This window comes from Giraffa tippelskirchi, chromosome 11 (genome assembly GCF_054371585.1).
Source record: "Giraffa tippelskirchi isolate mGirTip1 chromosome 11, T2T-mGirTip1v1.2.pri, whole genome shotgun sequence".
Classification (NCBI taxonomy): Eukaryota; Metazoa; Chordata; class Mammalia; order Artiodactyla; family Giraffidae; genus Giraffa; species Giraffa tippelskirchi.
In genome coordinates, this window is record NC_137285.1 from 135,559,544 (window position 1) to 135,586,733 (window position 27,190).

Sequence of the window (27,190 nt, forward strand, 5' to 3'; positions counted from 1 at the left end):
ATTGACTTACGGAAGACATTTTCTAAACTCTAGGGCAGCATTTCTGTTAATAAATAGTGGGTTTGGACACCTTAGTTAACTTAGTTAATTATTCTACATCAGGAGCAAGCCAGCCTCTTCATGTTTGTTTATACTCTGTCATGGTGGAGAGAGCTCATTGACCTTTATATTCTTTTTGTTGTGAAGATTCAGTGGTATAGTTTTGCAACCATCAGCACTGTCCAGCACATAGCAGACACTCAAAAAAGGGGAACTTCTAAACCAAAAAGGTAATCTAAAGGACTGAGTTTTCATCCTATGTATTTTAGACTCTTAAGATTTAGAACTTGCAAATATTTCGCTTTTCTGTGTTTTTTATTTTTAAAAGCTGTTTATTTTATATAGGAGTATAGCCAACCAACAATGTTGTGATAGTTTAAGGTGGACAGCAAAGAGGTTCAGCTAAACATACACACGTATCCATTCTCCCCCAGATTACCCGCCCATCTAGGCTGCCACATAACATCGAGCAGAGTTCCCTGTGCTATACAGCAGATCCTTGTTCGTTAACCAGTTTTAAATATAGCAGTGTATACATGTCATCTCTAATCTTCGACAAAGAAAAAATTATGCGACATTTGAGAGTGTGATCACTGGTCATACATAAATGTAGAATCAGTGTTTGCATTTATTCCAAATTCCACCAATAATTTCACTTGTAAACAAAATTATTAACATTACAGCATGAGAAAACTTGCTCAGAGGAACTCAACCCTGTATTTCTTTTCCTCTCTTTTTTAAGAGCTGAGAGCATATTAACAGAATTCAAAGCCCCACCCCAGCAGGGCCTAAGCGTTCCCTCCAAAAAACTGGCAGGCCACCAACCGCCACCTCCCAGGGCACCCTGAAGGATACTGATAGGCCGAGGCGACAGTCACATCCGAGTACGCGGGGTCCAATCCTAAATTAGTTAATCTGGGGTTTGGGGGTCGGAGGTGAGGAGGCTCCGTTCCTTTTCCTATCTCTCCCCAGCCTCTCCTCTCCCAGAGTCCCTGCTCCTCAGCCCCGCCCCTATTTGGCTTCCAATCCACTCCGCCTGGAGCTCAAGCGGCCAATCAGGTGGCGGTCCTGCCGAGGGGGCGGGACGAGGGGGGGCGGAGCTGAGTGGCGGGGTCTGAAGTCGCCTATTTCAGCAGCGGCGCAGGAGACGCGTGAGCCGAACCCACCTGTAAAGTTCTGCAGCGCCACTCAGACACCATGGCGGACAACCGGGATCCAGCCAGCGACCAGATGAAACACTGGAAGGAGCAGAGGGCCGCGCAGGTACACCCTGCGCTCTCCGAGCCGGCCCTACGGTCCGCGTAGGAAGCTGGGTGTCCTCGAGTAACGGCCCCTGCTGCCCCAGCGCTGCGGTTCCGGGGAGGGAGGGCTGTACCACCGATCGCGGGGGGGCTAGGGTGTGCCTGTGCTTGCTTTGGGTCTGCTTGGACTGTTACATTCGCGGGCGGGAGGGGAGAGGGTTCTGGACCGCGGGGCAGCGGTCCTGCAGGGTTTGTGGTAGGCTGCAGGTCGTGGGTGGTTGGCTTACAGTTTTGCGCCTTTGCCAGCTGGGACAGAGGTCGCAGTTTGAGGCAGGAGTGAAGGCTTATGGGGAAAGAGGCAGAGAGCTGCAGCTGCAAGAAAGGAAGTGACGGGAGAAGTGGGAGCCGGCTCTAGCTTTGCCTTCGCTCAAACAATAACTACCAGCTTTCGTATTTGGGGTGGGGGTCTTGGGGACAGGGAACGTGTTTTATCATCTCCATGTCCCCAGCACTGTACATAAAGCATTGTTTGTGTGTTTGTTGCTCAGTCGTGTCCGACTCTCTGTAACCCCATGAACTATATATAGCCCACCAGGCTGCTCTGTCCGTGGAATTAGCCAGGCAAGAATGCTGGAGTGGATTGCCATTCCCTTCTCCAGGGGATCTTCCTGACCCAGGGGTGGAACCCAGGTCTCCCGTGTTGCAGGCAGATTCTTTACCATCTGGGCCACCAGGGAAGCACACATACAGCATTAAACGGCTAAATAAAAAGATTTGTACACCCATGATTTCTTTTGCACTTAAAAACATCATCTAGCATTTTAGAGCTAGAAGTGACCTTAGTGATTAATTAATGCATTTATTTACACCTATGCTTTGAGTGCCAGCAGGTGCTAGGCACAGCTCTGGGGCAAGTGGAACAAATTCCAGTGAGGCTGAAAGCTCAAAGTTTGCGAGACAAGACAGGTAAACAGATGGTTACCTTCCAGCGTGGCCAGGGCACATTATCTGCAGAGTGTAAAGGGAGTGACTGTCCCGGTTGGCAGGCTTCTCAAAGCAGGTGACATCTGAACAAGAACTTCACAGCTGAGTAGGCATTCAGCCCAATAGTGGTTGGCCAGTCATTCCTGGCCTTACCCCTAGGATGCAGAGCATTAAAGGGCATCTCTGAGCAGGTTGGGTGGGATGGGAGCATTTCTGTTTTGAGTCTTCTTTTGTCAAATTGGCCCAGAGAGTCTTCGAGACTTGCCCAGTTCCCATGGCAGCTGGTTAATGACAGAGAGAGGACTAGACTTATGCTTTCCTCATCTTGTCTAGTGCTCTTTCTTCTTTTTAAAATTTATTTATTTTTAATTGGAGGCTAATTGCTTTACGATATTGTGTTGGTTTCTACCATACATCAACATGAATCAGCCATAGGCAAACATATGTCCCTTCCCTCTTGAACCTCCCTCCCACCTCATGCCACCCCTTTAGGTAGTGACAGAGTACTCAGTAGTGCTTTTCCTTAAAACCGGGTTAGTGTTCATGAACTAGTATTAATGCTGAGTGCTCATGGATTGCCTTGTAGTTCCCTGTTTGTGAGAAGGCTCCCATTCTCTTTAGAGGGCCTGGAAAATCTCTTTTCTCATTTTGTTCCTTATTATGTGCTACTAGGGTATTTGGCTTTTCATGAGTTCTTAGTCAAAGTGAACCAGAGAGACTTAGTATAAGTGGCTAGTCAGTGGCAGAGTCAAGATTAGAATCTGCTTCCTAGAGCCAGGACTCTGTATACCCAGTGGTTGCTGCATCCTGGTTCACATGGAGGCTTTCACGAATACTTGGTGAATTGGAAAAAATATGGGCAAATGAGTTTCTCATAAAACAAAATTCATTCTTTTGAAAGGACTCCCTTGAGACTAGCTTGCCTCGTCACTGTTTGGGAGGATCATTAACTGTTGTTAAATCATTAAGATCTTGCTGGTGACTTGCTCTACATGGTCACCCATGTGAGAAACAGTTGGCCTGCAAAGCACATCTGTAATCTGGGGACTCCTAGTTGAAATATTTCTATCTCCTCTGCCTGTGCATCTCAGTGCACTGTTTACATTGTCGTGATTGACGGTCACATTGGTGTCTGTTTTTCCTTACTTGAGCTGCTCTGAGTGAAAACGGCTTATTTTTATGAGGAGACTGCCTGCTTCCCAAAGGAATTTTGCATCTGTCACATAGCCTTTGTAATTTTCCAATGCTTTCTTTGGAAAATTTTCAAACATTCAGAACAGTGAGAAAAATTATGCTGTGTATGCCTATATACCCACCACATTTTTTTCCTTTATTTCTTTTAACATGTTATTCCATATCTGTCTGTCCCCTCATACATCCCTTAACCTATGTTTTGGAGGGGGACTTCAGAGTATGTTGTAGACATCAGTAGACTTGATGCAAATTACCAGAATTCATTGTTTATTTATGTTTTTGAGGCAACGTTTATATACAAAAATATACAAATATGAAGTGCACCAATCTGTGCCTTTTGACAAATATAAACACCTGTGAATCCGATTCTTTTATCAAGATGTAGAAGATTCTCATCACCCTGAAATGCTCCCTCACGCTGTTTCCCATCTTTCCCTGCTACTCCTGCAGTCCTGCTCCAGGCAACCACTGATGATTTTGCTTTTTAACCGTTGATTTAGGTACTTTTTGTGTAACGCTGCTTTCATTCAGCAAATATGTTTTAAGATTAAAAAACGTGTTTTAGGATTCATTCCTGTCATTGCGTGTATTGCCGAGTGGTGGTAGTACTGCTAGTAGTAGTAGTAGTCCATTGTCTGATGAGAACACCGTGTGCTTATCCTGTTGTTGGGCACCTGGACTATTCCCAGTGTGTGGCTGTTGTGAATAAAGTTTCTATAAAGAGTCTTATATAAGTCTTCTTGTGCACATATGCTTTTATTTCTCTTAAAAAATGCCTGTGAGTAGAATTGCTGAGTAAGTGAATAAGGTAAGTGAATGTCTTATGAGAAATTCCTAAGCCTTCTTCTGATGTGTGCACATATGCTTTTATTTCTCTTAAAAAATGCCTGTGAGTAGAATTGCTGAGTAAGTGAATAAGGTAAGTGAATGTCTTATGAGAAATTCCTAAGCCTTCTTCTGATGTGGTTGTACCATTTTACACTTCTATCGACAGTGTTTGAGAGTTACATTGGTCCACATCCTGCCATCCTTTGGGATTGTCATTCTTTTAAGTTTAGCCTTGCTGGTGAATAAGAAGTGATATTTCCATTGCTCTGATGACCAGTGATGCATCTTTTCATGTGCGTATTTGGCCATTGGTATACGGTATTTCTTCCCTGGTGGCTCAGATGCTGAAGAATCTGCCCACAATGCAGGGGATCTCGGTTAGATCCCTGGGTCAGGAAGATCTCCTGGAGGAGGAAGGGGCAACCCACTCCAGTATTCTTGCCTGGAGAATTCATGGACAGAGGAGTGTAGCGGGCTACAGTCCACAGGATCACAAAGAGTCAGACATGACTAACACACACATGTATTTCTTTAATGGATTTGTTCAAATCTTTTGTCCTTTAAAACAAAGGAATTGGATTGTTTGTTTTACTATCCTTGATTCATAGCCCATGTTTTAAGTCCAGTCACGCATGGGCTACGTGCTGTAATAATACATCCCAAAGTGTATAATGGCATAAACATATTAGAAGTTTATTTCTCTCTTACATGTTTAGCCAAAATGGTTTGAGGGTGAAGAAGGAGGTAGTGAGTCCTCGGCAGCCCACAGTTACCCAAGGCTGCAGGCTGAAGGCGGCTTCTCCTGTGTCAACGCATGGTTTCTTAACGTTGCCCTCCACATCACTGTCTAGTCACAGATGATTAAGAGCGTGGAGGAAAGTATGCGGGAGGTTTAGATGCCAGGCTGGAAGTGGTGTATGTCACCTCTACCTGCATTCCTGTGTCTAGAACCCTGTCACATGGCTGCACCCGCTGTGAGCGAGGCTGGGTGACAGTCTCCCTCTGCATCCAGTTCGCCAGCCCTTGTACACTGTGTCCAAACACACTTTCCATGTGGTGACAGTCTCTCTAGCCATTTTCTTCTGATGTGGTGATGGGCAAACAGGCGTAATCTCTTTTAAAACGGTATGTTGGACTTTAAAAATATTCTTTCTGTTAGAAATTTATGACAGTAAAGTGGAGTATTTATTTATTTTTTTCAAATCTTCACTTCCTTGGCAAGTGCTTTTTTAAAAAATAAGTGGGCAGTTCTGCATCAGTATCTTGCCTTCCACCACTCACTTTGTTTATATTTGTTCTGGACTGTGAGGCTCTAAGTTGTGGAACTGCTGCTGGAGGGCAACCTACCGTCTCCTCCCTCAAAAACCAGATGTTGAATGTCTGCTGGGTGTCTCCTCCTTTGGAACCAAGGTCAGCCAGCTGGAAAACAATTTATGGGGCGTCTCTCCTTGTGGGCATATTTCACTGCTGACAAGTGAATTGGGACCTTTGTGAAATTTAATAAGCGAGTGACAAATCAAATACGTTCATAGGTATATGACTTGGATCTTCTTAAAAATCTTTATTTTTCCTTCTCTCAAAGTAGGTTTAGGGGAGGGAGGTGGTTCTCCAGATATTTCCAGTCCCTCTGAATGGAACTTGATGGAAAGTTTGTTTATTGCTTGGAATGCCATTAGCTCTTCCTGTAGGAAACTTAAGGTAATTAGTAGCCTCTGATCCCTTAAAAACTGGAGAATCTGAGCATTTCAAGCCTTACCTTTTTAAACAGTTCCTTATTATTTGGAAGAGAAGTTGGGTTTTAGACCATCCACTCCTGTCAGTGAGTCATAAGACAGAACCTTTGAGGGTTTATGTATTTTTTTAGGGTTAACTTGGTAATAGCTGCACTGATGTAACATTGCCAACATTCAGGGGGCTGGAGAAGAGGTTATTCAGTCACCTCTTCTTGTGCACATGTGTTTTCATTTCTTGTGGAAACCACAATGAGTAAAGTAGGACAAGAACTCATTCTTGCCTCTTGCACTTAGAATGACCAACAGTTCTTGACTTATACTGAGGCACCTGGTAGCTTAACCATGGTGAAGTCAGCTTACAAGATAAAGTATATCCTGGTGATGAAGTCACCACCTGGAGCCCAGAAAGCATAGTTTTTAGTCTTTAAGGCAGGCAGAAACGTTTCCCAGTGTTGTCAGTTCACTGATTTTTGTGCTAGAGAATCCCTTCAGTGTGGTATTGAGGTGAGTCACTCTCTAATGCTTCTGATGTTTTAAGACAAAAAAAAAAGCACATCCTATTGAATTCAGAATTTAGGAGTAAATGACCTGCATGGAAGTTAGGATTCTCCATGTTTTCTAGTGACAATAAGCCCTCTCTGGGCAGGAGCCTGTGGCTCAGTAAAAAATCTGTCTGCAATGCAGGAGACATGGGTTCGATCCATGGGTTGGGAAGATCCCTTGGAGAAGGGAATGGCAGTCCACTCCAGTGTTCTTGGAAAATCCCATGAACGGGGGAGCCTGATGGGCTGCAGTCCTGCAGGGTTGCAAGAGTCGGAGACGACTTAGTGACTAGATCACCACCAGGAAGGAGCCAGCGTTAATCACCTGGTCTGTTGTATATTTTGAGTACAGTGCTGAACTTGCCTGTTCTTTGTCTTGACCGAATGTTTTGATGTAGGAAGAGTATTAACACAGAGCCTGCCCAGGGTAACCCCTCACGCATGATGCAGCCCTCTATTTCTGTCCCTTGTTTCAATTCTCCCTCGTTTCTTTTCTACAACATTGCTCTTGGATTTTTCATGGAAAAACAACAAAAAACAACCCAAACTTTATACTGTGGAAAATTTCAAACCAGAACTGAACAGAAAAGATGGTATAATGAAGCTCCAAGCTTTTGTCTGTCAGCTTCAACAATGAATTTTTGTCCCACCGACTCTCCCCCCTGGCGAGCTCCCCTACAGAACAGCAGTTCATGTGAGTTGCCACGACTTGCTGGAGGAATTAGGCGTGTCTTGTGTGGCTCCTCGGGGAGAGGACTCTTGGAAGCTTCTGCTGGTTTCTTCTGACTTAAGGAGCCTTTTCTCCTTGCTTATTTTGCTTTGTATCTAAATGCCGTTAATAACTTATGGCCTGAGGATGGCTAGATGCTGAGTTCTGTGAGTTCTAGAGAATCACTTAGGGGAGGTCTTGGGGATCCCTGACATTGTCTATCTCTTTTTTTTTTAACACTTTGTTCAAATCTAGATGCAAATAAGGTTCACACACGGCATTGATTGATATATCTAATAAGTCCATCTGTCTCTTCCTTAGGGTGGTTTTAAACAAAGTTTACAGTGGTTTATGAACCAGTGAGGGGTCAAGCTTGAGGCTTGACCGCTGGGCAGGTTACCTCACCTCCCTCCCCTTTCACTTCCCGTATTGAAAATGGGATAACAATTCTCCTTACCTTGTAGTATTGCTGTGAGAATTAATTTACCTAAAACATGTGTGTAAACTAACACATGTCAACTACCCAGCCTGTAGAATATGTGCAGATGTAACCTATGCTGTTCTGAGAGGTGCTATAGTGTGTGCTTTAGATTTGGGTCCTTGAGCCAGTCTGCTTGGGTTCAGACTCTGCTTCTGCCCCATTTCAGGTGGGTAGCCTTGAGCCGGTTGTATAACTTCTGCATGCCTCAGTTTCCTCTTCTGTATAGTGAAAATTATCACAGTCCTTACCTTGGAGAGGTGGACTAAATGTGATAACCTGAGTAGAGTGTAGAACAGTGTCCGCAGAGCAAGCTGATATTTGTTATTCTGAAGCTTGAGTGTGTCTAGTAAGGCCTTTCACACCTAGACAGAGAGAGGCAAAGAAAGAATCAGTGGGATGACAGGAGATGCAGGCATCGTCTTCATTATAAGCTGAGGCTTAACTGGAGAATGTGGCTTAGGAGTTTTGGCAAAGAGGGCCTGCTGAGACCGCTCCCCTGATGTGAATTTGAATTTATTTACGCCTTGTGTTTAGGCAACTCTGGAGACTACCAGAGGAGTGGATGCTGCCTGTGGCCACTGGCTTCCAAAGGGAATAGCGTGGGGCCCTGTGTAGGGCTGGGTGCCTTTCCCAAACTGCCCCACAAGGGGAAGTCTTCCCACTTCCTTGCACTAAGGCAGGAGGCCTGGAACATCACCCCACTGTCATTCCAACTCTCTCTACCAAGAAACTCAACGACCAAGGCAGTCTTGGGTTTTCTGAATGAGGTGTATTGTAGGCAGCGATTTGCTAGAAAATGCAAGGTATATTCTGTACTGATCTCTGAGAATATAAAGCTGTCATTATAACTCTATTGGGATTGAAAGGTGGGGCTAGTTTGTATGACCCCTCTTTTTCAATTTAAAAAAAGAAGCCTAAGATAGTTAGCAAGTTCTTGGAAATTCTGTGAGCAGGGGGCACTTACCAGTGGCAACTCTGTTGACAAAATATTTCACCAGAGAAAGCCATCTGGACCCCTCCCAGGAAAATTTCTTCATCCCTGTCTTAGTTTGAGCCAAAAAATACAAACAGCAAAGCCAAAGTGGAATTTTACTTTAATCTCGAGCCTCTCTCTCTAATCATGGTGCTAGCCTTTAAACCAGGCCAAAGTACTTCTTGCTGATTGCTACAGCAGTTTTTATGACAAGTTTGTTTAACGGGTTTTCATCAGAATTTGAAAGTACAGGACTTCCCTGGGGGTCCAGTGGTTAGGAATCCACCTGCCAATACAGGGGACGTGGCTTCCATCCCTCATCTGGGAGGATTCTACATGCGATGAGGCAAATAAGCCTCTGTGCCACAACTCCTGAAGTCTGAACGCCTAGAGACCTTTCTCTGCACCTAGAGAAGCCAATGCAATGCGAAGCCTACATACCACAACTAGAGAGTAGCCCCCGCTTGCCGCAACTAGAGAAAGGCCCTGCACAGCATGAAAACCCAGCATCACCTAAAATAAAAATAAATAAAAAATAAAAAAAAAAGAATTTGAAGCTGTAAGTTCAGGTATTTCCCTTTTGTTTTTTGGAGGGAAGGTGCAGGGAGAGGCATAAGCTATTGTTACCTTCTCCTCCTTTTTAGAAATAATCTTTCTTGGCCATTTCATATCGGTCCATAGTTGAATTCTTTCCCTTGTTGAATCCTCAGCCTTTGTTGTGTACTTGTGCCAGGGCTCTAGATGCAGAAAGAGTATACTGTCTTGAGAGAAAAAACCATAAAGCACTAAGGCGATGAGATTATCTGTTCTGTGGGGCACAGGAAGATGTCCTTGGCCCAGCTTGTGGGGTGGCATGGGTGTGGCAGGAAGAGTGGTCCAAGAGAAGTGTGTACGATCGTCAGGAAGAATTGGCAGCCAGAAAGATGTTAAACATATTAACAGGTAACTGATGCTGCTTTTCTAGAGCGGGAGCTCTTAGAATTGTCTAGCAAAAGAAGAGCTCTTCTGTCCTTAAAAAAATTCTAGTTCTAAAGTGATCTTGCACTGAGTTAAAACAGGCCCTTCCTTGGCAGTCCAGTGGTTAAGACTCCTCGCTTCCAATGCAGGGGGCACAGATTCAGTCCCTGTTGGGGAACTGAGATGCCACATGTCACATGGAGTCGCCAAAAAATTAAAAAAACAAAAATCCTATAACCAGCAAGTTGGCAGATATATCTTTGCCCTTCCATACTTTCACGTGTGCTGCCACACAGAAATCTGCGTCAAGTTACTTAAATACTCTGAGCATGTGGCATCGACCACTAAACGAGTAATGACATTCCTCTCACTGGTTGTTGGGAGGCTTGAATGAAGATAGCTAGAAAAAAAAGCCTTGCATATGGCAAGTGCTTAGAAGTGGTAGTTACAAAGGGAAATGAGAAACTAGGTATAGTTCCATCAACGGTACTGATTCTGTGTGTTTGTCCTTTCTGATTAGCTTTGGACCAGGGTAACCACCCTCCATCATATCCCTAGAGAAAGCCCAGAGCTTGCGTCACGGGATGTTGTTTCTTTTGTTTGATGCTTGTGAAAAACAGGGGCACAGGCTACAGGGTGTGGTTATATTATGGTTTTACTGGCACTCACTGTCCTCAGGAGCCCTCTGTCCACCCCCCTCTGAGTGGGCAGACCTCTACCCTTGTGTGTGCAGGTCACAGGGATACATCCTGCCAGGTTCTGTGGTCTGTAGGGACCGGGAGGACAGGGACCATGGCTGGTGAATGAGTGACTTGAAATGAGTCACCTGAGGGGCCCTTGTGCTAAATCTGCTCCCCCACTGCCCCGCCCCTACCATCCAGCCTGCAGAGGGGTCTGCCTTGGGACTGTTGAACTTCTGATGTGACCCAGGTGCACTGTGGCTGCTTTTTATGTCCTTGACCAACAGACAAGCTCCCTCCTGCCCTGTCTTTCCCGGCCTCTGGCTGAAGTCCGCTGACCCGTTGCTCTCATCACCACTGCCAGATGGTTGCTGCCTCTGCTATTGGTAGGCTTTTCATTTTTTCTCTCTTCTTTACCACTCCTCTCCCCTGTCATCACCTCTTCCTTTCTCAGCACGTGCAGGGAGTGGCTTCATCTGACTGTACTCGTCTAAACAGGTACCATCTTCCAGGTCTTGCTGTTCTGGGACATTTTTGTCATTGCTTGTAGCCCAGGAGGGCTGGTTTTCACTGCTTTCTACTTCAAGTTCAGTTCAGTTCAGTTCAGTTGCTCAGTCGTGTCCGACTCTTTGGGGCCCCATGGGCTGCAGCACGCCAGGCCTCCCTGTCCATCACCAACTCCCGGAGCTTGCTCAAACTCATGTCCATCGAGTCGGTGATGCCATCCAACCATCTCATCCTCTGTTGTCCCCTTCTCCTCCTGCTTTCAATCTTTCCTAGCATCAGGTTCAAAATTATTCTAAATGTTTGAAAATGCTGGAAGTTTGATTTAAACAAAAATCAAAACAAATTGTATCTATTCTGGGGTTAATTGCAATGCTCACTGCATGGAACTGGCTATTTTTCAGAAATGACTTTTAAAATTTTGCTTTTGATGGTCCATTTCCCAGCTACACCTTCACTTACTTTATTTAGTAAAGCTTCATTGCATTAACTCTGTTAACTCTCACCATCTCAGTGAATATACTGTGTCCTTCTTTTCATCTAATGAATACTCTTTGTTTAAATTCAGTATCTCTTATTTGATGTTGCCCTAAACACCACCTGAAGTCAGGGATCTTTTCCTCCCTGATCTTTGACCATGACCTCCATTCTATCTTGCTGACTGTTGAAGCCTTTCCTGCCACACTTGTTTTAAAGACAAATTGCATATCCATTGGCTTGGAAAGGTGTTAAAAGAGAGGACAGTTGATCTATTAGACCAGGGAATTAAAAGAGATGCTGAATGTTACTGACCTACAAACCCAGGTTTCATTTCTTGGGGGGATGGATGTCATGGAGGAGATTCCTACATTGGGTGGGCAGGAGGCCCAGTGATGGCAACATTCCAGCATTGCCACACTAAGATTCCATGATTCATTGTCATGAGGCGAGACCATCTCGTTCTTTAGTCCTTCAACTCGCTCATCCCCGCATCCAGCTGGCTCTGCATCTGCCTCCTCTGGGCGTAGTTTTTATTCTTGACTTTTATCACCCTGACCTGATCGTGAGCAGGAGTCTTGTGATGCGGTCTCATTAGTTTCTTAGCAGCAGCGCCTTCCTGTATTAGGGATGCAGAGATGGAAATGACCCTCTGACCTGTTTACCTTTCCTCTCACCAAGTTTGGTGTTCTCACACATACTCTTCTCCTTTATGGGAAGTCCCTCCCACCCACTGGCCCCCCTCCCCTGCCACCCTAGAGAAGGGACAGCTGAAGGGCTCCTGATGTCATAGAAATGGGAAAATTGGGTGGATCTAATTTTTAATTGCAGTAAAACAACCTATCTCATCTCATAGACATTTGGCATCTTTAGAAAATTAGTACTGTAATCCATCTTACCAGTAACTGTTTATTTTCGGTGATGACAAAAGCCGCTGACTTTTGGAATTGAGAAGAGATGCTGCAAATGGCTGGTACACACTGCTTGAGAGAAACATTGCGCTGTGCAGGGTGACTCGCCTTGACGTGTCCAGTGGTCAGGAAGCATTTGGAAAATCTGGGTAAAGCAGGTGGAGGCATAGCTTCCCTGGGGACCATCTCTCATTATGAGTTTGGACATTCAGTGTTAAACGCATATGACATATAATCCCTTTTAGGGGGATCTCTACCTAGGGTTTCCTGTGTGGAGCCTGGTGGCTATACCTAGAATAGAGATGGAGCAAGTTGGTGAGTTATCTAGATATCATCCTGCTCCTGAGAGCAGGTTTCTTAGGATTTCTGCGACCCAATTATAAATTTCAGGCACCTGCATATTTTGTAACATTTCAGCACTTTTCACACAGGAAATTTAAAAAGAGTTTGAGTAGAAGATGTAAAAATGCAAAATGATGTGCCCTGTGACAGTGGAAATTGAGGGTGTGATGGTCTTGACTCTCTTGCACATTTTTCCTCTCATGTTCACTTAGAAGCCTGATGTCCTGACCACCGGAGGCGGTAATCCAGTAGGAGACAAACTCAATCTTCTTACGGTAGGGCCCAAAGGGCCCCTTCTTGTTCAGGATGTGGTTTTCACTGATGAAATGGCTCACTTTGACCGGGAGAGAATTCCTGAGAGAGTCGTGCACGCCAAAGGAGCAGGTGAGAGCTGTGTTCATTTGCTGTGAAAGGACTGTTTCATAACACCTGGGTTAAAAATTACTTCTCAAAGGATCAGAGTTCCTTTAAGAGAAGTGCCAAATTTCCATTCCTTGGAGAAAGGCAAAAATGTCCATCAATAGAGCAGTCAGTAATTAAATGATGGTTATTTCCCTGGATTGTACCTTCCATGTAAAATACTTTATTTTGCTGAAAATAAAAGTAATCTTCCTTTTATTCCATTTTACAGTTTAGTAAAGAATGAAAAATATAGAAATATAGACACAGACATACTGTAATTATAACTGGATTAAGATGGTGCACTTAACTGGATAAATACTGGAATTAACTGTGCCACGTCAAGACAGTTGTGTAAATGTGCTGGGTTTGTAGTGATTTTTCCCTTTTGTCTAAAACTTCTGTAAAACGTTTATCACAGAAATGAAAGATGTAGATGGTATTTAAAAGAAAGCTGAAAACTCAAAAGGAGGGACTTCCCTGGCAGTCCAGTAGTTAGGTCTCCCAGCTTCCAATGCAGGAGGTCTGGGGTCCACTCCTGCTTGGGGAGCCAAGGTCTCACATATCACATGGCACAGCTGATAAATAAATAAATTTCTTAAATATTGTGAATCTTTAAAAAAAAAATAAGAAAAAGAACGCCTGATAGAAAGGAAGAAGTTTTGTTGGACTCCCGTTCAGGACTTCCCACTTTCTTTATTTCCTCTTCTATCTTCTCCAGCCTTTTTTTGTGGGGCTTTTCCATCATGACTTTGATTTGCTGTTCAGTTTGTTGTGTGGCTGTGTGGCGAGCTTCCTAAGTGGTCGGCCTTTCCGTGTGTCTTCCCCTCCCTTCCCTGTTCTTTCTCTCCTAGATCCTACTTGTACCTGAAGGGCCTCTCAGACCCTGTGTTCTTCTGGCAACCCTGACTCGGTCCTTCTGGCCCCACTCCCCTCCCCTTTGGCTCCGGCTCCGTAGCTCTCAGCTTAGCCCTGAGTGACGGAGGGCTTTGCATTTTGCTCTCATCATTTTATGTTTGGTTATCTCCCCTTCTCCCATCACTGGAAGCTCCCAGAAGGCCAGTGCTAAGTCACCGATTTCTCTTGTCACCCAGATACCTATTGAGGGCCTAGTGACCTGAGTGATAGTTTTGTGATGCCGATTTCTGTGTCTTTCTCCTTAGGGGCTTTTGGCTACTTTGAGGTCACACATGACATTACCAGATACTCCAAGGCGAAGGTGTTTGAGTATATTGGAAAGAGGACGCCCATTGCAGTTCGCTTCTCCACTGTTGGTGAGTTGGTCTGTTTGCATTACTGGTGTTGCTTGACTCAACCCTGTATTTTATCTGAGGCATTTATAGCTTAGTCTCCAGAAAAAACTTACTAGACAATAGGAAGCAAGCACTTCTCCAAAGTATAGCAACATTTTACAGTAGAAAAAAGATTTTAAGACATGTAGAAGTTGCTTAGAATTCTGTTTGTTGAGAGGTCTTAGGAAATCATACTTATGCAGAGCTCACGCCTGCAACTCTGTGACATTTGGAAAGTTTTTCCTATGAGTGGTTGCCTCAAATGGAACATGAAGTGGTAGTCTTACTCAGTAGCCATGAGAACAGCTGCCCTTTATTGAGGGTTAACCCTGAACCATCCATGGTTAGTGTGGTACTGATACTGTTTGTAATCTGTAGATGTATTAATGCTTCGCATGGTAGGGTTATTTCAGTTTCTAAGAGAGTGATTTTTCTCATGTTACAGAGCTAGTCAGAGTTAGAGCTATCAAATTGCATCTCAGCACACCACAGTGCCGGATTAATTCTGCCTCTGCATGAGTCTGTGTTTCTGCATTTTTATAATACTGTGAAATGCAAAGGGAAATGAAATTAAGGATAAAAATTTTTGTCTTGACTCATTTTCTTAATATTAACCTCATAATTTTGACAACTTGCTTATTCTCTTTGTTCAGTGCCTTAATCTTCATAATTATTCTCTTCCCTTATTTTACTTCAATTTTTAATTACCTGTTTGAACAAAACTATCTTCCCTTATTTTAATTAAAATTTTAATTACCTGTTTGAACAAAGCTATCTTATTACATTAAATGGATAATCTTTTCAGCTGTTATTATATATACTGTCTTATTTCTCTCAGCTAATTTCTTTGTTTACTTTTTCAGTCTAAATTAGCTGGTGGGTGGTAGAAATAATAACCCAGGCACTTAAATACCTAATGTACTTCTAGAAGTTGGGAAGGATAGATCCTAGTGTTTTTATGACTTGGGGCTTCCTGGATGCAGAGTACCATAGTGGAGGCTTCATTTTCCCCATTTGAATCTTCTAGCTGGAGAATCAGGCTCGGCTGACACAGTGCGTGACCCTCGTGGCTTTGCAGTGAAATTTTACACGGAAGATGGTAATTGGGATCTTGTTGGAAATAACACCCCCATTTTCTTCATCAGGGATGCCCTATTGGTAGGTGATGAATTATTTTGCACTCTGTAGATATTTGTTGATTTAAAATGATTTCAAGTACTCCATATAGATTGGCATTTGAGGAAAAGCCCTGGGAAAAGCAGAAAGAAGAGAACATGGATTGGGATTGGCTGGATTGCCTTTTACATTTTTTTCTGTATTTAGTATCTTTTTATAAGATCAGATTACAACAATTATCATTAGTCTTAGTTTGGCATTTTGGGGTTCACTGACCTGATGGGAATGATCCAGTTTTCCTTACAGCACTTGGAAAATGAATAAAAAGAGGCAGTCTGCTCAAAAATGTGTAGAGGGTAAATTTCATTTTAGGATTTTGCAGCTTAAAATTTTAAAATTGTGTTGTTCAAAATGATAATCTGTAAACCTAACAATAGGCAATGTATAAGACACCATAATTCCTGTAAACTTAATTTTTGGATTTTTTCCTCTCTTTTTCCATCTAGTTTCCATCCTTTATCCACAGCCAGAAGAGAAACCCTCAAACACACCTGAAAGATCCGGACATGGTGTGGGACTTCTGGAGCCTGCGTCCTGAGTCTCTGCATCAGGTGGGAATGCCTCTTTTTTTCACTATGTCACCTGATAAGGAACTGTTAATTATGCCTCATATAGTTTTCTCCAGTTTTGGATATTTTATTGGAATTGATTTTTGACTTTCTTTGGGGGAGCCTTCCTCAGATTTCTTGGTCCTTGAAGAGTTTTATAATGACGATTTTGTTCATCTTTCCCCATTCATGGACCTTACATGATACTAGAACCATTATCAATTGATATTTAACAGTATTAAGGATTAAAGTTTCTTGTAGGAAGTCAAGCTCTTTGTATTAGGGAAATGAGGGGAAAGTAGTACCAAACAAATTTTCTGTTAAATTAGAATGTGAACAAGTTAGGCTAGTTTTCAGATTTGTTTTAGCTTTTCTTTATAGAATTTTGAGTCAGGACATTAGTGATTTATGTTTAATCTTTCTGCTTTAAAATTCTTCTGTTTGCTATTTTTTTCAAATGGCAACCCTTCCTGTGAGCACTTGGCTAGTATGTTCCATGTCATTAAGAGGTTTTTCTGGAAACTTAGGACTGTCTTAAAAATATGTTTTGATTTAAACTGAACAATTTGACCCTTGATTTTTCTGTTCCTTAGGTTTCTTTCCTGTTCAGTGATCGAGGGATTCCAGATGGACACAGGCACATGAATGGATACGGATCGCATACTTTCAAGCTGGTTAATGCAAATGGAGAGGCAGTTTATTGCAAATTCCATTATAAGGTACAGCTCATCTTTGGTGAAGGAGGTGGAAGGCTTCTAACACCCACGTCTCCTTACTTCTCCTGAGGATTGGGCAAGGATCAAGGCCTGGCCTTCTCCACCTTTCCCTTACCTCCACCCCCAAGAATGACAAGTATCTGGTTGATTAGGACCGTGATTATCTTATTGGCCACTGCCTGAGTAAATACTCAGGCTGCCCAGTGAGAACAAAGTAGTCTCTCTTTGGTCTCTTCATGTGGCTGAGGGTCAGAGCACACAGCTGCTATCAGTAGTCAAGCTTTTTCTTTCTGGACCCTGGGAGCTCTGGCATAAATATTTGGGCAAGTGCTCATTTGGTGCTGGCAGGTGCATATTGATATACATTTTTTTTCCCCTGGAGAAGGAAGATCTAAGGTTTTAGATCAAAGATAAAGAGATAATAGAGGCCTCCAAGCTAGGTAAAAGGAAATTCCTCCCTGGTTTAGCCTAGAGTTCTTTATTGGAGTTTAGAGTCAGATGTTAGCAAACAGTCAAGTGTTACGTTTTTGCTTTGCCTTTCCTAGCCCTGAGTACGTTGTTCTGAGTACAGATACTTTTGGGGTCCAGGAGGGCTTTAAGACAGAATTGGGACATTCTTGTTTGTAATAGCAATCTCGTTCTCATTTTCAACATCTGATGCTGTCTTTCCCAGAATATTTCTCCTCACTTTTAAATTCATCCATCTATTTTTTTTAAGGATTTATTATGAACACCACACATAAAAAAAATCAGTTACAAATTTCAGGGAACAAAAATTGTTTTTTTTCTTTCATAAATGAGATTTTTATTGGTTTTTTTGAGGATCAGTACACAGACATTTCAATTTGTACACAATTGTAACATATGTACCAAAAATCTAAAAATATCATGTAGTTGTGATCCTTTTCTAAACGTTTCAGTGATTTTCTAGCTTAAAATTTAGAGGCAAATTTTCCTTAACGGGATATCAAGTACCAATATCTTCAAATGTTAATATACTGTTATATCATAAGTCCTACTAATTCACAATTTAATATCATATATACTATATACTTGAATTTTCAGTCATTTGTAACACGTTAACAAAGTTACTAGGAAAACTGGACTTCCACAACCAAAGATGTTACAGGATGCATAAGATTCTGACAAGGAGAGCCAAGATCAAGGAGTGGTTTGCTTTATTTAGGGAACAATTCTACCAAAAACAACAAAGGAGAAGTGATTTAAAGTGTTCATGACATTAAGTGCGCAACTAACTCCAAAGTGCTATATAATATGCTTTGTATTATAGGATAGAAAAGCTATCCCCATTTATGGAGTTGTTTAGCTGACACCCAAGACAATCAAAGCCTCCCATATTCAATATCCCACTATTTTCTGGTTGTACCAAAAAATAACCAACCAGCAAATGATTTTTTTTTTTTAAGCATTTATACTTAAAAAATTGGATGAGGTGGGATACTTTCCTTCTTTTAAAAAAAAAAATATATTTATTTACTTTTTTGGCCATGCTGAATCTTTGTTTTGGTGCATGGGCCCACTAGTTGTGGCAGATGGACTTAGTTGCCCCACAGCATGTGGGATCTTAGTTCCCCTATCAAGGATTGAACCCACGTCCCCTGCATTGGGAGGTGAATTCTTAAATACTGGGAAAGTCCAGGGAAGTCCCAAGATTCCCTCCTTCTTAAAACTGTTTCTAAAGCTACTAAAAAACTTGCATTTACCAAATAGTTGATTAAAAACACATCCCTCTGGATTGTACAAGAAGGGAGACAGGGACCACTGATAGGACTGGGTGTGTGATATTAATCAGACTTGGCTTCTCTCTCTCCTACTTCATCAGAGGCTGGGCTCTCCTCGTTGTTTAGTGTCTCTGTTTTCTGCAGGTAAATCATCTTTAGTCTCTTGATTGGCCACTTTGTCCTGTTTTCCCCTTGTTCCTCCCCATTAGCCTTTTGTTGGCACGTTTTTGTCTGAAGATTTATCCTTTTCTGCTGCCTTTTGGGGCTTCAGTTCCACCTTTGCAGGAGCAGGTTTAGCTGACAGCCTTGCAGATCTCCTCTTGGGCTCCTCATTCTCCCCACCCCTTCCCAACTTCTGAGCTGACCATCCTCATGGCAGCAGTGGGAGCTGGGGAGGTATGCTGTGCCACCTGGCCGCTGCTGCTCCTCCAGCCCAAAATTTCTTTTTTTTTTTTTCATTTGCTTTCATACAATCAGATCAGATCAGTTACTTTTGGGGAATATTTTAAGAATCTTTTAATTGAGGTGTTTTCATGGGTTCTCTTAATATGACTTCAGCGTTGGTTAAAATAAGTAATATTTCCAGAGAACTCTAGAAGTTATTTAAAAAAACCTCTGGTTGCTTAAGAACTTGTTTCCAAATACTGCTGCTAAAATAAGCAGAGACAGAAGTGGACTCATGACATATACAGGCTCCCACTTAATGATATCCCAAGGACCTATTTTGTTCTGTCCTATTTAACCATTATCTGAACAGCTTCGGTGGGTGTATCAAACAGGAAAACTGTCATCCCTGTTTCTGTTTATGACTTGGATCTACAATCTTTGGCAAGGAACAGTTACCGGAAACGGTCAACCCATTGGTTTGTAATTGCCAAAAGAAGAAGCGTAGTGTCACTTAGAGCAAGACTAAGTGATTGTATCTGGGACAACTAGTGTGGTCGTGGCTTTGCAGTTAGAACAATCTGAACTCTCATCTTCCTTCTTCTAGATAATTGTCTCTTGGCACATTATTAAATGTTCTCTGAGCTCCAGTTTAGTCATGGTGAGATTGGGTAATAGTGCCAGCTGTCAGTGGCCCTGGAAAGATTGGGTTGCTTATGGGTCTGTTCAGCCAAGGGCTCTGAGGTAGCATGGGATCTAATAAATTCATCAACCTGGATTATTCTGACCTAAGGTCATGCTTTTCTAAACCCAGGGGATTCAGTTAAAATCAGAAAGGTATTGCAATAATATTGTACAATTTAGTGTATTAGCTGGGTTATCTGCAGATGGTGACTTCCATTTTCTAATTCTGAAGATCTAACAGGCTGAAAAAAATCCTGCCACTGGCTAGAGAGAGCTGGGATTTCCGTGGTAGACATTGGCCAGTCTTCTAGAGGTGACTTTTGTGAAGGAAATATTTACGTGGTGCCTGACTTGTTGGGGATCTTTCAAAATAAGATAGCAGTGGGAACTCTATTGAAGAGCAGGATGGGATGATAATAGGAGCTCTGGTGAAAGTGACTTAACGTCTTTGGGGCTTAATGGCTTGTTTGAAAGTCAGAATATTAATACTATTGGGTTGACCAAAAAGTTCAGTTGCGTTCATCTTGTGGAAAAACTTGAATGAACTTTATGGCCAACCCAGTACTTTTGGTTGCTCATAGTTGGTGAACTGCTTGAGTGGCTGTACTATATTTCTTTTCAGCTCTATAAACTGTGATTCTATGATTTCTTTAAAAAAAGTTAAAAAAGGAAGAGAGTTGGGATGGAGGGATACTAGCTGAGCACAATCTCAGTAGTTGATTTGAGATATTATAAGACAGGGAATTTAAAAAATTACTTCATGCAAAAAAAGGAGGAAAGTCCTTTAATTTTATTAACCATTTGCTTACTTTTAAAATATATTTTGATTTTTTTTTTTCCTGATCTGAAATAGCATGAGTATAAACATTCAAATAATAGCCACTCTGGAAAACAGTTTTGAAATTCCTCAAGAAATTGAACATAGAATTACCATATGACGCAACAACTCCATTTTATGATATGTACTCAAGAGAAGTCCACTCACTTGAACACTTTAAAATGGTTAAAATGATAAATCATACGTTAGGAATACTTTATAGAAAAAATTGTTTTGGCTTGTCTGAAGACAGTAATGTAGCATTTTCTGTATGAGCGAAAAATTGAAAGTGAACTATGTGTCAACAATTTAAAAAATTCAAATAATGTGGAATACGTAAAGGGAAAGAAAGACTAATTTTAAATATAACATGTGTAGACAGATTCCCTGGACATTGAAAAGAATCAGGGTAAGCAAATAGAATTTCTTACTGATAAATTCATACTTGTGTCAGGTTTGAAGAGGGGAGTTACTGTTACAAGGAAAATCCAGTCTTTGGATAGTGTCACTCATAATCCCTGGATGAATTACTGATTGAAGTTTGATAACTTTGCCAATACGCTTCAGTTTGAGCTTCTCTGTTTTCTCCTATAGACTGACCAGGGCATCAAAAACCTTTCTGTTGAAGATGCAGCAAGACTTGCCCATGAAGATCCTGACTACGGCCTCCGGGATCTTTTCAATGCCATTGCCACAGGCAACTACCCCTCCTGGACTTTATACATCCAGGTCATGACATTTAGTGAGGCAGAAACTTTTCCATTTAATCCATTTGATCTTACTAAGGTGAGTCAGTTAACAGCTAAATTGTTTTCTTTTTAAAGTGTCCTCACACCTAATTTAAAATATATGTAGTCAAGCATTTATAAGTTGTACAGAACAGTTGGTGCCACCTAAGAGTTTCCTAGCCTGTGCATGAGGGCTCACCAGCATCTCCCTTCCAGTTCCTGTTTGATAACTTTACTGAATGAGTTCATCTGGGTGGCCTGATATATTGTTATTAGCAGAGAACAAATTTTGATGAGATGATGTACTTTTGCCCAGTGAAAATGTCAATATTTACTCCTGTTTACTGTTGCAAAAGATTCAACCAATGCACTCATCTTAAGTTCTTACCATTTTATTAGATTCAAAAATGTTATTTTCACTTATTATCATTGGCTTCATTGTATTTGAAAGCTGGTATTTTAATGAGTAATTTAATTTCCTTCTGTTGGTTGTCTGGTAATTGTGAATATGACATTATTTTTAGGTTTGGCCTCACAATGACTACCCTCTTATCCCAGTTGGTAAACTAGTCTTAAACCGGAATCCAGTTAATTACTTTGCTGAGGTTGAACAGTTGGCTTTTGACCCAAGCAACATGCCGCCCGGCATCGAGCCCAGCCCTGACAAAATGCTTCAGGTAAACCTAGTTGATTGAGAGGTTCTGAGGCAGGAGTGTGTGTACATGCCCGTGTGCCCTTGCACGTGTGTGTGTACACATACACACACACACACAGTGTAATTTGGCTTGATCTTTATATGAAGAATTAACTAGGACATCACTTAAACCTTGGTCTGGGTCTTTAGTTCCTGTGGGACTGAATGAAACATCTTTAAATGAGCGTTACAGGATAAAACAAATTTCACAGTGAGTCCCTCAATATGGTAACTTTGATATTTAGGCTCTTACTTTAAAAGAAGTTGTAGTAGAATTACCTTAGGTATTTGTGGGATATTCTTTTCCAGTCTCTAATCAAGGATGGGGAATACCATTAATTGATTATAACATTTGATCAGCATAACTGTATTCATTTTCTCTCTCATGTAAAGAGAAAATGATGGTACGTGTAAGAAGAGACCCAGAGATGATTTTTACAAGCTCAGTTTATGTTTCCATTGATTAAAGGCAGTGGGTTTTACCGTTTGTTTTGGTAATGTTCCTGCTGCTGCTGCTGCGTCGCTTCAGTCGTGTCCGACTCTGTGCGACCCCATAGACGGCAGCCCACCAGGCTCCGCCATCCCTGGGATCCTCCAGGCAAGAACACTGGAGTGGGTTGCCATTTCCTTCTCCAATGCATGAAAGGAAAAGTGAAAGTGAAGTCGCTCAGTCGTGTCCGACTCTTAGCGACCCCATGGAATGCAGCCTACCAGGCTCCTCCATACATGGGATTTTCCAGGCGAGAGTACTGGAGTGGGGTGCCATTGCCTTCTCCAGTAATGTTCCTAGGCATTCAGTATTTTTTCACCACTTTCCAGTATGTTTTTTCAAAAGTGAAAAATTCTTATCTGGATCAGAAATCAATGGGGAAATAACTGGCTTAATAATTATTGAGTAAATCAATCTTTTGTGTCCTTAGACTGTGATCATGGTACAAAGGTTAAAGTTTTTACCCTAGATCAGACCACAGTGACTGATGGCTATTTCTTATGTAAGTGTCCAGTTTGGGTGTCACTGTCCATGGAGGTGAACTAAGTTTCCTTTGTCTTTTTAAAATAATATTTTTTTTTGCTTTGACATTGGGAACATTTGAACCTTTTATAGAAAATAAATTTATATTAATTTTAATATAATTTGTCTGCTGTGAGTTGAATACCTGTATACTGATAGACTGTCGTGGCTGTTATAACAGGAGGCCATACAGCAGGAAGAACTATTGTACTTAGTTAGCCTTTTGATGACCATTGAGGAATTGTCCAAGGTTTTTTGAGTAGATAAGTAATAGAATCTGCATGGGGCCTTAGGAAGAGTCTTTTGGCAGAAATATTTAGGGTGACGTTGTTGGAGGATGGCTCGGAAGAGGAGAGCCAGTGAGGAGGGCTTGGAAATCACTCTGATGGGAACTAACGCATGCCCAGGTGGTACTAGTTGTACAGTAATGGACAATGTTTTCGTTGCCTTTCAACATTATTGTTGAACATTATTAAATCTTAAAACTTTGGGATACAAAGTGTAAACTGGACCATGGTGAAAAGCACTCAGTGGTATGACGTGAGTCACAGAGACTGTCCCCTGAGTGCCTGGTGATGCAGGGGCAGCCCTTCTTCACTCCCATGCTTCACAGCCTGTCAGGCCTGGAGAAGCTGACTGCTTGAGTGGGAGAGCTTTTCTCTGTTTTCTCACCCCAGCCCAGCAAGGAGCTTGGGCACAGGGCCCTGGGTAAGGCCTTCATTCAAGTTGGGGTCAGGGTGTGGCCTTGCTGTATGCATTTCTCAGCCTTAACTTGGAAGGTCTCTACCTGCAGGTGGGATGGGGATTCCTTATAAACACAAGGTGACACAAAACCAGAATCATATGATGGCTCAGCTGTATCTTCTGTCCTACTGGTATAGTTAGAGGACATCTTAGTCCGTTTTAGGCAGAAAGAGGCAACCAGCATCCAAACTATAGGCGCTTTTGTTCATGGTTGCATGGCCAGTCATCTGAATATTACTTTATTTTTAATATTTTTAAAGATTCTTTTTGATGTGGACCATTTTTAAAGTCTTTATTGAATTTGCTACAGTGTTGCTTCTGTGTTATGTTTTGGTTTCTTTGGTCGAGAGTCATATGGGATCTTATTAGCGCCCTGACCAGGAATCGAACCTGCACCCTCTGCATTGGGAGGTGAAGTCTTAACCACTGGACTGCCGGGGAAGTCCCCAAATATCACTTTAGACTCATGATTATGGGAGGTAGAGTCACTCAGCCAAGAGCAGATTATGGACAGAACAGCAAGACTGGGCTAAGCATGTTGGCCTGAGTGATTTGGTATGAAATAATCACATCAGTTGCCCTATTCAACTTGATTTGTGTTTTGACTGGCCCATAGAACTAGTGATATAAGAATATTCTTTCAGGCTTCCCTGGTGACTCAGATGGTAAAGAATCTGCCTGTAGTGCAGGAGGACCTAGGTTCGAGGCCTGGGTTGGAAAGATCCCCGGGAGAAGGGAATGGGTACCCAGTCCAGTTTTCTTGCCTGGAGAATTCCATGGACAGAGGAGCCTGGCAGGCTATAGTCCATGGGATTGCAAAGAGTCAGACATGACTGAAGTGACTTAGCATGCATGCATGCATGAATATTCTTTCAGATTCAAGGCCAATAGTAAAGTCAATTAAAGAAAACTGCTTATGAGGAGAGCTTTGAATAATGAGAATATTTAAATAATTGGATACTAAGATTTATATGGAGTTAATCATCAAGGTTTTTGTTTCAACACTAATTGAAAGAAATTGCACAACCTCCTGCCTTGGTAAATATGTGATTTAGTTTAATCTTGATTGGGGCCCTTGTGTCATTGTGGGGCCATCGTCCTATACCATGGCTTTCTTTGTTAATATCTAGAAAGTCTCAGAGCTCAAAGTGTATCTGACATAAACCAGGCTGCAACACAAAAGGTGTTGTTTTTTTTTTAAATAATTTCCTGTACAGTTGGTTTTGTAGAAATCTGCTTCTTTTTGTTAAGAGCAAATGGTTGACCCCCCCCCCCACCTGGAGTGAGAGAGTGGGGAGGAATGGAATTAGTTCATGACTACAGTTAGTCGGGTTCTAGCAAGTTTGTTTTGCAATGTAATGTGTCCTTGGAAACAAGAAATCACTTTTTTTTCTTATTTTTTTTTTATATTTTGGCTGCACCACTTACCATGTGGGATCCTAGTTCCCCAACCAGGGGTCACACCTGTCCCCCTTGCATTGGAGTCTTAACCCCTGAGTTGCCAGGGAATTCCCAGGAATAAGCAAGCCTGGGCACTAACTTGTCATTTGAGGAAAAAGGAGTTATGATCTAGAAGAGATGTGAAGATTTGTGGCTCTTTGGCTGCACGATGTAGAAGATTAAGGACCGTTCAGTTAGGGAGCACTCATTTTGTGAGAGAGAAGAAGCTTTGGTCTTTACTGGGCGGACAGTCAGGGCTTGGCGGCGCTCTGCGTGTGACGCTTGCCAGTGAAGTTCACGGGCTATTTCTCTTTTGTCTGTTACTGCACATTGTCAGCGTCTGTTCCCTTTCTAACTGCAGGGCCGCCTTTTTGCGTATCCTGACACTCACCGGCACCGCCTGGGACCCAACTATCTCCAGATACCTGTGAACTGTCCCTACCGTGCTCGAGTGGCCAACTACCAGCGTGATGGCCCCATGTGCATGATGGACAATCAGGGTAAGCCTCAGAAGGTGGCTCACTCTGAGGGTGCCGGGGGCACTGCTTGGCGGGGGTAGGGGCGCCCCGTCAGCCCAGGGGTTTTCAGGCTGCCCCAGGGGCCTCCTACTCTGTGGAAGCCCCACGTGGCTGCCTGTGCCCACCACGTATTTCTTGCCCAGCAATGAAGGTTTCAACTGCCTGAGGACGCTCCATACATTTATCTATTTTATATGTTTTATTGAGAATTCCCACCTCAGAGTTTACTTGCTGTCCATCTGACAGTGAAAGGCAGGGAGAAAGACCTTTCACACTGGCTGCTGCAGGATATCATCCAACTTAGGGAGCAGGTTTTTTTTTTTTTAATTAATTTTATTACTGACATTGATTTTGCTGTATTTCTTGCCAGTCTTTTCTGTGAATATTTGTTGCACATGTAAGATTAGCTTATATATATATAATTTTGTGCCTTGCATTTTGTTACGATTATTATCATTAAGCCTCTTCCAAGTATTCAACAAGTTAAATGCTCACTAACTGAGTATATTGGGTGGTTGCAGTATTTCTGCTCTCTGAGGTTTGACATGTTGCTGTATGATTGCCCAAAGTAATTGGTACTTCTCTGTCTGTCTTGTGTGTTTTTATCCTGAAGTGATTTTTTTTCATTAATATTCCTTGATTCTTTTCTTGTTGAGCCTGGCTATATTAAGTGAAAGTCGCTCAGTCGTGTCCGACTCTTTGCAACCCCATGGACTATGCAGTCTATGGAATTCTCCAGGCCAAAATACTAGAGTGGATAGCTTTTCCCTTCTCCAGGGGAAACTTCCCAACCCAGGAATCAAACCCAGTTCTCCTGCATTGCAGGCGGATTCTTGACCAGCTGAACCACAAGGGAAGCCTGAGAATACTGGAATGGGTAGCCTATCCCTTTTCCTGATCTTCCTGACCCAGGAATTGAACCAGGGTCTCCTGCATTGCAGGCGGATTCTTTACCAACTGAGCTATCAGGGAAGCCCAGCTGTATTAAAGTGGTTCATATATATTTTGGGATGTCATTAATAAGTAATTGCTTTTGTATTTACCATTCTTGTCTACTATTATAGTGGCGTACATATGAGAAAACTACTTTGACACCTTTTGCCTAATTTTAACAGTAGAACGTTTGACCTGTCCCCTTGCAGTTCGATGAAAAAGCTTAATCTTTCCCAGTAGTCAATGACTTGAGAACAACTCCGACTTTGAGTAAAGGTCAGAGCTTATTTGGAAATAAAATGTTAAAGTTACTCAAACTGGCACATTTCAAAGAACTAATTCTTAGTACAGAGAATCCCTGTGATGGTTATTGGAGAATTTTGCTTTTCATGTGGATGTGGCTGACCTGGAATGAATTTCTTGGGCTGGTGACTGGACTCCATAGGAGTATGGGGCTCCTGTCTTCCTACGTGCTTTGGGTTCCTTTGTTAGTGTGGTAGACAGTGTGATGTATCCACCCCTGATTGTTCCAGCAGGGACCTGGGTAAAATTCTAAACCCAGACTGGTTTGTTCAAACCACTTGCTATGTTTTTTCAAGCCATCCTTTCTGTTTAGGCGGTGTGTACTCAGATAATGCAAGCTTCTGTTTGCATCAGCTGAAGCAGAGTATAGTTGGGAAAATAAACATGCCAAAAGAAAAAAAAAAAGCCTCAAAATTTATTCCAGAAGTCTTAATACATGTTTTGATTACATTTGTCATTATTTTT

The 27,190-nt window shown here is 42.3% G+C and overlaps 1 protein-coding gene and 1 long non-coding RNA gene across 3 annotated transcripts in view; one reads left to right on the forward strand and one right to left on the reverse strand.

Moving 5' to 3' along the window:
• Window positions 1-1,163: 1,163 nt before the first annotated feature.
• Window positions 1,164-9,272, reverse strand: LOC145526310 (uncharacterized). The gene is made up of 2 exons (XR_014068840.1): window positions 4,318-9,272; window positions 1,164-4,211 (listed from the first exon to the last, which is right to left on the reverse strand). It is a non-coding gene; the product is annotated as an uncharacterized LOC145526310 (long non-coding RNA).
• CAT (catalase) overlaps window positions 1,183-27,190 on the forward strand; it is a 33,568-nt gene continuing 7,560 nt past the window's right edge. The window contains exons 1-9 of one of the 2 annotated variants that reach the window (XM_081541670.1): window positions 1,183-1,302; window positions 12,808-13,001; window positions 14,123-14,268; window positions 15,314-15,444; window positions 15,909-16,013; window positions 16,604-16,729; window positions 20,948-21,139; window positions 21,606-21,758; window positions 25,333-25,471. In XM_081541670.1, coding sequence (XP_081397796.1) covers window positions 1,237-1,302; window positions 12,808-13,001; window positions 14,123-14,268; window positions 15,314-15,444; window positions 15,909-16,013; window positions 16,604-16,729; window positions 20,948-21,139; window positions 21,606-21,758; window positions 25,333-25,471 — 1,252 coding nt within the window. In that variant the 5' untranslated portion in view covers window positions 1,183-1,236. The remainder of the gene's footprint in view (window positions 1,303-12,807; window positions 13,002-14,122; window positions 14,269-15,313; window positions 15,445-15,908; window positions 16,014-16,603; window positions 16,730-20,947; window positions 21,140-21,605; window positions 21,759-25,332; window positions 25,472-27,190) is intronic. The other variant, XM_081541671.1, reaches the window with a different exon arrangement.